The 12,132-nt window shown below is 36.3% G+C and overlaps 1 protein-coding gene across 7 annotated transcripts in view; it reads right to left on the reverse strand.

The window, feature by feature from the left end:
• CACNA2D1 (calcium voltage-gated channel auxiliary subunit alpha2delta 1) overlaps nucleotides 1-12,132 on the reverse strand; it is a 499,724-nt gene that overhangs the window by 122,036 nt on the left and 365,556 nt on the right. For all 7 annotated transcript variants that reach the window (XM_049641359.1, XM_049641358.1, XM_049641361.1 and 4 more), the window contains 2 exons: nucleotides 4,742-4,811; nucleotides 2,553-2,603 (listed from right to left, as the gene is read on the reverse strand). In XM_049641359.1, the coding sequence (XP_049497316.1) occupies nucleotides 2,553-2,603; nucleotides 4,742-4,811 (121 nt within the window). The remainder of the gene's footprint in view (nucleotides 1-2,552; nucleotides 2,604-4,741; nucleotides 4,812-12,132) is intronic.

Here is a 12,132-nt window from a genome sequence, read left to right on the forward strand (position 1 = left end):
ACCACATATTGAAGCAACACCAGACATCCCGAGGAAAGGAGACTTTTGCACTAACTCTAGGTCACCTATATAATATTTAAATTATTTTGCCTTTAAAAATTCGTACTAATGAAAGTCACCTTTTTGATAGAGTAGAAATAAATTATTAAAAAATTTTGTCTTTCTTTCCCATCAGCATCAGAACATATATGTTTCTAACTACAATGCTAAAAATTGTACGTCCAGGGACAATTTTAGGAAACAAGGGATACTCATAGAACATTTACTTATTCAGGAAAAACATACTACCAGCTCTGTTATCCAAGTTAGAAGGGGTTTCATCTTTATTTTTCTTGTCAGTACACATTCTATGATTCTAGGTGATCTCATCTAATTGTAAGACTCATCTCTAGGCAACTAACTCTTACCTCTACATGTCTAGAGCCCTGGTTTTCCCCACTTTTAGACCTCCGGCTGTTTATTAAACCACTACAGATTCTATGTTCAAAAAGGCAAATTACACCCAGACATACTTTTTTCCTATTAATGTTCTTGGTACCAACCAGGCTGCATTTCAGTCATCCAATTTCCTCCTCTCTTTCAACCCTCCTTTTTCATTCCACTTCACAGTTGCCATGGAAGTGGCTTCCTCTCCATCTTCTCTCCACTCAGCCTCAAGTGCTTCTTACCAGAAGCCCCTGAGCTTGGACAACAGCCACTCTATTCAGCTTAGTCTCTTCTCCCCATGCAATTCTGGCAATATACCTCTACCTAATACTGTTAATAGCTCATAGTTAACTAGTAACTACTCAACAGTCATGTAGCCCTGCATTCAAAAACTTTCACAATCTTTCTCTCTTTCTTCCATCTGCTCAAAAGAGTTCCCCCAGATGTTCTCACCTAGGCCACTTTGCTCATGTCAATTGTTTTACTAGAAATTCCATTCTCTTTCCTCTCCTCTCCAATGCCTACCTTATGAAATCTTAGCTCTAAACATTCTAATTTTATCTCCACAATGAAGTCTTCCCTGACACTTTAAATCAAAGTGTTCTTTCCTATGGACTTCTAGTGCTGTGTCATACTTTGTATCTATTACTTTCTACAATTAGTTACTTGGGAATAGGGTTTAGTTTCACTAATACACTTGAAGTATCTTTGAGAGACACCTTCATCATATTTGTCTCTATATTATCACATTATATACAGGAGACCTTCCATACCTGTCTGTTGAAATAGTCCTTAAAAATGGTATTTCAACTTCATATGTATTTTTAATTTTGGGATATGCATGTAGGTTCTAAAGATTTTAATATGAAAAATTATTTCTGAAGATTATCATATATCCAATAAGATTAAAATATATTGAATTAGCATTTAGATTTATACTTAGGAAGAATATCAGGATTACCATATGATATAAACTGCATAATAATTTAATTAAAATAAGTTCTGATTTAAATATATCATAAGAAATGAAATGAGAATTGACATGTTAGTTACATTTACTAAATTCATTTTACCTTCTCTTTCTCAGGATAGGTGATAGGGTTTTAACTTGTTTACTTCAGATCATTTTTTAAAATGGTTTTAAAATGTTGATACTAGCTTGTAATATGCATTTAGATGCCTACAAAACCTTGGATTCCTTTTTTTTCCAGTGTGGCAAAGAACATAAGAAGATACAACTTTTACTCAAGGAAAAAAAGCATTTTATACCTCATGTTTTTAATTTCTTGGCATTGCCCTTAAAAACTAAATATTTGGGGCACCTAAGTGGCTCAGTTGGTTAAGCATCCAACTCTTGGTTTCCGCTCAGGCCACAATTTCACAGTTCATGGGTTCAAGCCCTGTGACAGGCTCCATGCTGTCAGTGTGGATTCTCTTGGGGTTCTCTCTCTCCGGCTTTCTCTGCTCCCCCCGCTCCACTTCAAAATAAATAAACTTAAAAACAATAAAAATTTTCAACGTTCCACAATTTTATCTTAAATCTTATTAGAAGATTACACACACAAAGCCCTTGACTTGAAGCAGTGAAAAAAATAAATAAAATGATCAATATAAACACTCCTGGAATTCTTTCCTGTATATCAGCATTCCCCTTGAAAAAGTCACAGTATCGGTGCTTAATACATTTAATATTTATCTATTTTGTGTCCAAATCCCTACAAGTTATTTGAATTATTAATGACTAAGTGTCAACTAAATGGTTCTATTTTGTGTGTGTGTGTGTGTGTGTGTAGCAGGAACTGCTAAGTTTTAGCAACCACATACTTTAAAACTTTTTAAGATACAACACAAAAAATTGGAAGCAAATGAATAATTTTTCAAAAAGCTCAGGCTTGAGGACTATGCCATAATTTTCAATTCCAATATAGATGCTCCCTATTTTCAATAGGAGAATATTTATTTTGTTACTGTCTTAATGTGGCTTCTTTGTCTGGATATAAAAGTCATCCTAATTGTTCTTCATCATTTTTTTGACCCAACCCATTTCTCAGTACCAACATGCTACTGTTATCTACAGATCCTCCCCATATTTTCAGTATATAAATATAAAATGTTTCACTACTCACACATCAACCAGAATAAGCATGTCTTTAGGTGATGCAGCTCCTTGGATGTACCTGAAACAAATACCATAGGAATATTTTCTTCTCTTGAAAAATATTAAATATTAATATGCTTTGATTTAATATTTACTGATTTCTTAGTTGTGCTGGTTTCCAAGCAAGGCCCTACTTCCATTCTATCTGAGTAGACAATGTGCTTCCATTCACAATTCTACAATGTCGACTTCATAAAAGCTATATTTAACATAATAGAGATGTCAGAAGCATAATATTTAAAGTATGTTTTACAGACAGAACAAAAGATAAAGTGATGCATTCTAATATCAGAAACAAAAGAAATAAACTCTTGGATGTGAAAAACATCTATGTATCTATGCCTCCTAAATTCCATTTTGTTGGCCATGAGTTTGAAAACTCACTCTAAGGAATAAGGTTACATCTTATTTTCAATGCAAAAAATAAACACAGAAATAGCTAAGTGTTCTAGGAATACAAAAGAAGCAACTATCAACAGAAAATAAATACAAAGTAATTCAAGACAGAGCAACATATAATACCATTACCAAGAATTTCAAGTGGTGGTTCTCAAATTTTACAGTGTCTAAGAATCACCTGGAGACCTAGTTCCAAATGCTGATTCTCACAATGAACCTGAGCCCTACAAATTCACAAGGTCTGCATATTAAAGCAAGTCTAGGAGAGATCTATTCAAAGAGTTCAGTGACTGCAGAGGAATTAACTTAACTGCAGGCAGATGATGTCCAAAGATTATGCTGTCTGGCCCCAGAATGATGAGGAGGGAGAAGGGGACCTGACTTACCAAATAGGAACAGCTGAACCTGAACTCAACTTTTTAGTTACCTCTAAGGCCTCTATGCCCATGACTAAATGTAACTTCTCAGAAGCCTGCTGAAAAACCTGCCAATTCGTTTTCAGAGAACATCCAACATTCAAGCCTATGTGTTCATGAAACAGTTTATAACATGTACTCCAGTCTGTTTCTCTGCAAGAAGGTAAAGGGAGCAGGTCTGCCAGGATATTCCAAAGAAAGGCAACTCTAATTCATGTCTAGCATTTTAAATAGTCCTGGCATGCTTCTCATGGGAAGATGAGAAAACAGGATATTGTCTGCCTTTTCAGGTTGGCACCTTGCTTCTACGTCTCCCCACAAAACAACAGGTTCCTGAACCCACTCTATGTGATGTCATAGTCTCGGCTTCCCTTCAACAACCCATAGATCCACAGCCACCACACCTGGAGAAATATTAACAGGAATATTATATGGATTAATGATAATATCTGGTACTATTACAAATGGTGGGCCTTCATGTAAATTGCTACTGGGATGTTTAACAGGACATTTTTAAAGTCTTAAATGAATTTCTTTGAATCAACCATTGTGCATCTTGGAATTTGTTTAAATGCTAGAAAGAAGTTAGCAATAATCTAAATAACCAATAATAGAGGATTTTTAACAATGTTAAGCATGTCTCTTATGTGTAAGCACTTATAGGTATTGATATGAAAGAGTAGATTACGATGCAATATATTGTATAAAATGTGAACTCACAAAAAAAGATATGTCCACACATTAAATAACACTTTTAAAAAACAGAAATAAAATGCACAAGTTTAATAGTTGTTTCCCAGGGAATGCAATTATGAGTTATTGGGTATTTTTTGAGATACACGTTAGGAGAATGAGTTGCTTTAGTGAGGAACAAAAAAGGCTTCCTTTTGTGAAAATGAAACCTGAGGTGTGTGACCATAACTAGGGGCAGCTTTTACCTTGGGACCAGTTCTCATTAGTTCACTGCCAGAGGCAATCTACCTTCTACTCTATCTAGACACTTCGTTAGAGCTCTACTCCAAGTAAGCTGAGTGTTTTTCAATAGAAAATCCCCACCAGCTAAAAGAGATTTAGAGACGACATTGAATGTAAAACTTAAAACTAGTCCATTTGAAATCATTTAAACACTTTTCATTATTGTTGCTCATTTGAATTCATCTTCATTGAGCTTTCACTGTATTTACTTATTAGAAGAGAAAAAAAAAAATACACCAGAGCTCTGTAAAACAATTAGACAATATTTATTCATTTTAAAATGGAAAGATTCAACTTTTTCACATGCAACAAGTGTAACCTTCTTTTGTCTAGGTCATCTTTCCATGACTACCTAAAAAATCCTTACCATGGTCTTCTGCGTACATCATAAAGATCAATCTTGTTTGGAGTTCTACTGTTATCAACCCATGGAGAAGCTAAAAGAGAGAAATTAAGTTAAAAATAGAAAAATTAAATCAAAATATTAGCTATCATCTAAAAGATATTTTGAAAAGTCGCAAAACACCTTTCACACTGTCCACTCTTAAATGTTATGAGCAATGTTAAAATGAGAGATACAATCCTTATGCCCTTAGTCTTTTTTAAAATGGAAAACAACACAGCAATATTAAAGTTAACATGTCAATTTTCCTTTTTCACATTATTTCATAAATAACTTGTAGACAAAGGGATTTCCTGGATGTAACTTACATGTTTACCATGTGTCCAGAGGTTATACATTTTATTTCTCCTCTACTAACACAAAAATTTACCTTAAAAGAAAAATTATTTGCCACAGATGGAATTGTACTTTCAATTATTTGATCTTTATATTTTCATTCAATGCTATACTATCTTGATCTATAAAAGATAGTTGTTTTTCCTGGATTGTTATTTATATAATAGCATAATTTTTTAAATATATGTTTTGATGTTTATTTTATTTTTGAGAGAGAGAGAGAGAGAGAGAGTGTCAGCGAACATGAGCGGGACAGAGGCAGAGATAAGGGGAGACACAAAATCTGAAGGTTCCAGGCTCTGAGCTGTCAGCACAGAGCCCAACACGGAGTTCGAACTCACAAGATCATGACCTGGATTGAAGTCAGACACTTAACCAACTGAGCCACCCAGGCACCCCAAGAGCATAAATTTTTAACCTTATTACTCACATATTTGATAATGGCCAGAATGTTTGAGATTATAATTAAAAGGTTAAATGAGAATTAAAATAAATCCACGAAAAACTATTTTCCTTAAATTTATTTGATTGATTCAGGTAAAATTCAAGAATCTTCTGTTAGTTTCGGAGACTTTACCATTTTGCAGCTGTCAGAAGAAAAAGAAACATTGTCTAACTGCATTGATTTTTTTACATATAATTAATTTACACTCACTCTAAGTCTATACTTTAATTAAACTTAAATGCTTTACACACACACACAACTTAGACCTAATGGAGAATAAACGCTAATAAATCAGATGACAATTTTATGCTGAAGAGGTCCTCTCCTTGAACACATGACTCTTATGAAAATTTCTATTGTACATGACTTATGCCCTCGAATCTATTTTGCCCTCATCTTTATTTAAAACTATGGAAATTATGACAGACTTGACTGTGAATCAGGTTTATTAGCCAAACAAGATAATATGGCCAATCAGGATATGTCAAAAAAACAAAACAAGACAAACAAAAAAAAACAAAAAAAACATACTTCTGAGTCTCTCCTTGACTAAGAAATTTCTTTCTCCTGGGCGACTATATTAAAAAATGACTTCTATCAGTCAGTTTAAATATAGCACTACTCTAACAACCATTTACAATGTAGTCAATGCAACTGAAATGATAAGTTTACTTTCATTCCTGCAATCTGCACTTGCAAAAACTTAAAGCCACTGAGATCACATTTCACTTTGTTTTTCTTTTTGTGGTAGCACTGGAATAAAGCAATAAGCATGCTGGGAGACATGCCAGTTCATTTTCAAGTATTCCTCTATAATATGTGACTCCCCAAGCTGAGGGTCATCGTGGTAACTACAAATTTAAATGAATGATATCCTTTCAGTACAATGCTGTGCTGGTTATACATTTATTGCCTCTCAGATTTAAATTCACCCATTTATCTTACTCTATAAAACCGGATCTGGGCTCTTTAAATATTTTTCTTTTATCAATGAACTCAATTTTAAGCTTTGTCAGCAGAAGATGAAAGAGAGACACTCAATGAGAAAGGGGATTTTGCTTCCTGCTGCTGATTTGTTTCCTCAAAGGCTCTTGGGACCCATGAAGCTCTCCTGATTTCTGGCTCCTGCATGTTCTCCAGCAAACAAATGGCCAGCATCACCCCCTGACGATTTCTGTAGTGGAGTGCCTTCGATGACACATTTAGAAGCATACAGGGTGAATTACCAGCAAACCATTCCAGCGTGACACTGTAGCAACTTTTCAGTCATTTGGTGGGCGGTGACTATGTCTTCTATAAGAAGATCTGGATCTCGGTCCAGAGGCACCTGAGACTGAGGTTGCTTCCTTGGACTCTCTACCTGAAATCTAGGGGTAGCTGTTCTTACATATTACATTAAGTAATGCTATACCTGGTATTCCTGTATTATTCAGAGTAATCTCTACTTCTAGCTAATCCCCTATGACTCCAATCCCTGTTATAAGTAACAATTCTTAAAAAAATAAATAAATAACTTAAAAAAAAAAAACCTAACTTTCCCATTCAAAATACTGTTTTCTCTCTCCTGATTGAATTCAGACTGTTACAAATGATTGGGTGAGAAAACAGAAGTGAGAAAAGGCCACAACAACCACCATGAGTTGGAAGTGGTTAAATAATGAATTTGATAAGTGACTTAATGAAATGGTATTTGAAAGCCAGGTATAACTTCGACTTCTGAATTCTTTGCCGATGACATCTACAATTTCTGCTTTCAATGTAACTGCTAATTGAAATTAACTGTGATATGTAGTACAATGCTCCATAAAATTGAGATTTTTCTTCAAAGACAGATAAAAGGTTTGCAATTTACAGTATGAGCCAGCCCATTAAATTTTAATATGGTCTATATTTAAAAATATTAATAGTATTCTCTTACAAGTCTTCTGAGATATTTACTATTAGGAAATAACCCTTTATTATACCAAATTAGGATATTTATATTATGGTAAAATTAAACATCGTACTTTGTTCTGTGATATTACTAATTAATTCGTCGTAAAATCCATTGTGGCATTTAAGTGGTACATTATTTATAGAGGCTTAGAATTATGGAAGGTCAAATAGTAAAAAGGATAATAACCATATACTGAAATTCCCGGACATAATCAGTTTCTTAATGATGCATAATGAAAGCCACCTGTTTTGAGAGGAAATTGGAGCTTCTAAAGTCCCTGTAAAAAGCACAATGGTATTCATTTTAGATGCCTCTCTTGCTTTCCACTAAAATTTTGGGAAGACAGGAGAAAGGAGTCGAGTCCAAAAAGGGGACATTTTCCTGAATGTCATCATTAATGGTGTTAATAGCCACTTATGAGAATGTTTTCTCCAATCAAAAATGAACTAGGGGATGTCTTTGACAAATCTACTAGACTACAATTCCATTTCACATGATATTTAGAGTGTGCTACGCTCGTTACTGAATCACTGATTTTAAAAGGTATTTAAGTGTACAATTACTCAGAATACTGAAATAAGTCTTAGAGAAATATTCCTGAGAAAGTAGAGCCAGTTTCTAGTTAATACACTCCAAAAATAATATGAGAGTGTGGTTTTTCATTTCAGCTGCTAGGAAATAATATAGCCCATAATGATGAATTGAGGGCTAATTCTCTTGGTAGATACACCATTTCAAATGATAGCTAATTGCATTTCCAATTAACAAGTTCAAATGCATTTTTCCAATTCTAACAGATGTCACATTTTCGATCACATGAAAAGAAAAAAGTAAACTTCACATACTCAAAAATACCTTTAAACCCACCCTGGTCCTACTGGCCGGATCTAGTCGGTATTATGTGGATCATTATTTTAAGCTTGCCTTAATCACCTTTTATGGATTACTCGCAATGGCTCTAACTTGTAAACCATGATAACAAATTTGGACTGTTTTTAAGCCAGAATTAATTCACCAAGAGGGAGCTGTGTAGCTCGCAAAATTTCCAAGAATCTGAATGTTGCTGCCCAAATACTACCGTCTTAGAAGGAATCTCAACATTCCCTAATTCATATCATGGCTCTCACATCAAAATCCAGGATGAGTCTCATTAGCAGAGTGAGGGTTACTGACCCACACAGAGATGCCAGAGAATCTAGAAAGGCAAATAGCTGGCCTTTCCAGATTCTGAGTTATGAGACGTGCTCTGCTCTCCAGTAAAACTTATAATCTAGGAAATACCCAAAACATGGAAAGAGGATTCTCTCTCGGTTACGGTAACACAAAATAACTCAATGAACATTTCAAATCTTCTGCTTATCGGCACAGTTTATTTCCACTCACAGAACAGTCTAAGTAAAATATTACTAGCCTCAGAGGCAGAGATTCCACTTCAAGATGGTATTCAATGACCTATAGCTGGGGATGCTTTTGCCTTCTTGAGCACTTGGTTTCCAAGTCACTTAAGAAGCGTGGAGAAGGCATGCTCAAGTCACAATCTCAGGCTGTGACTTTCACTCATGTACTGCTGGTGCCGCATAGATACAGAGGAGGTCTGACAAGTAGACTCTCTGGGTAGGCACCCATTTCCAAAAGCAAAATTTCACAATGCAACGCAGGTACCTAACTCTGGTAGGTGGCTGGCAGCCTTGGCCTTTGGTACAGATGGACGACTAAATCAGGAGTAACATCAAATTTTCTGTTTTCAGCAATGTTTCAAGTAAGCCACCTTTAAAATGAGACACAGGAGGAAGGGCTAAATTCAGAACCCCGTAAATACATAAAAGATGTTGGACTTAAGAACAATTTCCAGACTAAACCTTAGAACTGGGATTGCTTGTACAAGAAACTCACCAGAATAAAGTGAGTAGAAAACAATTCCATGTTGTTTTTGAGGTTGTTTTTGTTACCAAGGAAATCACAAGCCCAGTCGGCACAAATGTGGTCACTGTTGTGAAGCTGAAAAGTGATTTTGGGGCTCTAAACCTGCTGCGTAAACAAGATAGGAAAGCTGTTTAGCCCCAGGCACATCCTTCTTCAGATGTGGCAGAGACAGTTATAGACAGAAGGGTTCCTCCCACAGAATACTACCAGGAGCAAGCAGCTGAGCTAACCAAAAATTTCTCTTTATCCAAGAGTAAGCAATCTTTGTTTCTTACTTGAGGAACTGTAATACATACATACCACAGAGCCGTGAGTGCTCTGTATTTTCAATCTTTCTTCAAATGGCAATTTTTATTCTGGTCATCCAGGAGACAGTATTGTTACATTTAAGAAACGTGGGTAATAATGGCAATAGGGCAGAGAAAGTAACTGGTATTCTGCTGTATGACAGTTAAATTAGGAAAAGTCACATCCACGTGATGGAGAGAACTGCACATTATCAGAGATCGTGGATTTTTATCTGGATTTACTAACTTGTTGGGTGGGACTGGATCATGTTCTACACAAAGATGGTGAGTGCGTGCTATGTGTGGGAAAAAAGTGAGTGCACAGATACTCGGATTACCCGAGGAACAGCCCGTGACAGGACGTTACGACACTTTTTTTTTCTCCATCCTCCTAGTAACAGTACCCCCTAAGTTTTAGGTGATTACCTACTAGAGACTGTATTTCTCAGTCTCTATTGCCACAATGGGGCCACGTGATGAAATTCAACAGCATGTGAGCAATGATTGATGTACAACGTTTTGGTCATGCTGTTTGTCTTCCACTAAATTTTCCCTTTTTCATCTGAACCGTCACTATGGTCCTGTTGGTCCAGTTTGGGTCATACAGATGAGGACAATAACTGAAGGAATGGCACACAGATGGAACCACAGTTGCTGAAGACCTCACGGACCCCTAGGGTTGGTTAGGGTAACTTAACCAACTAATCTACCTATTGGGTAAGAGTTTTACCTGAGACAAATATGTATAATCTCTGTCATGTTAGCCATTGTTTAAGTAACTGAATCAATCATGTGACTGGTTAGAACTTTTCCTGGTTACACAGACCTGAGTCAAGTTTTTGTTTTATTTTTAAGAGTATTTATTGATTTATTTATTTAGAGAGATAGGGAGAGAGAGAGAGAGGTACTGATTGATTCCCAAGCATCCTCCGTGCTGACAGTGCAGACGGTGAACTGAATGAGCCACCCAGGTGCCCCAGACCTGAGTCAAGTTTTAAATCCCAGAGAACATATGGGAAGTAAAAGCTTCACAGAGTGTTTGAAACTTGCACTGTTTTTTCTTATATTCCTCTATCTTCTTAGGAGAGCATCATTTTACCTTTGGGGACACTGCTTATAGCCTTATAATATTTATATTACTATAATCCAGTTAATTTTGGTTTTATCATTCATCTATTAATGCTGTATTTTGGGGTACGCATGTTTTTGAAAAGTGACTGGTCCCCAGTCAGTGGTCATGCCCAGATGAAGTTTTCAAATGCTGAATGACTAAAGCTTTATGGCAAAGAGCCACCAAGGAGAAGGACAGGCAGAAAGTAAGACTAGAAAGTAATCACTCCAACTGAGTTAACACTCAGAGGAAGAGTTCATCCTCTTCTCTTCTCTTTAAAATAGACTTGGCTGATTGGAAACAGCCTAATGTAGAACTCCACAAATGAGTTTTGGAGCTAGTCTACCTAGATTTTTCACTGGCTAAAGTACTTAACCTGTTGTCAATAAAATGAGAATAATAATTCCTATTTCCCACTTCCAAGGGTTAGAGTTAAGATTCAATGATACACACACACCAACACTTAGAATTGAGTTGGCATGTAATAAGCAATCCATTGTGGATATCAGAAAAACAGTATCACTGAGTCCCTGGACATGCTTATTATAGAGGCATTTTTAAAATAGATTATTATAGAGGTGCCTGGGTGGCTCAGTTGGTTGAGTGTTTGACTTGTGATTTCAGTTCAGATCATGATCCCAAGGGTCATGGGATTGAGCTCAGCGTGGAGCCTACTTGAGATTCTCTCTCTCTCTCTCTCTCTCTCTCTCTCTCTGCACCTCTCCCTGCTCTCACTCTCTAATAAAAAATAAATAAATAAACAATCTCTTTTAAAAAATAAAATAGATTATTTTAAGATGTGCTTAGAGGGGCACCTGGGTGGCTCAGTCGGTTAAGTGTCCGACTTCAGCTCAGGTCACAATCTCACGGTCCGTGAGTTAGAGCCCCACGTCGGGCTCTGGGCCAATGGCTCAGAGCCTGGAGCCTGCTTCCGATTCTGTGTCTCCCTCTCTCTCTGCCCCTCCCCCGTTCATGCTCTGTCTCTCCCTGTCTCAAAAATAAATAAATGTTAAAAAAAAAAAAAAAAAGATGTGCTTAGATTTTAACTGCTTACAAACACATTCCTAGGACTACAGCTCGAAATGTCATACCATTTCCCCATCCTACTCCCTCCCCGATGATGCAGGCTGCTGTCAATAAAATTTGCTGGGAATCTAAAAACTGACTATGTGAGGTCACCCCAGAAACCCTTTATAGAACACTGGCTTAGGTTAAGAGAGTAGGGTGAGAAAGGTGTACAGGCAGGGGCCTGGATAATTGCAACACTATGCTTCTTGGCACTTTCCATCTGTCTTTTGTCTTTGTTTCATTTAATTT

The sequence above is a fragment of the Panthera uncia genome, chromosome A2, assembly GCF_023721935.1.
Source record: "Panthera uncia isolate 11264 chromosome A2, Puncia_PCG_1.0, whole genome shotgun sequence".
In the NCBI taxonomy this organism is placed as follows: Eukaryota; Metazoa; Chordata; class Mammalia; order Carnivora; family Felidae; genus Panthera; species Panthera uncia.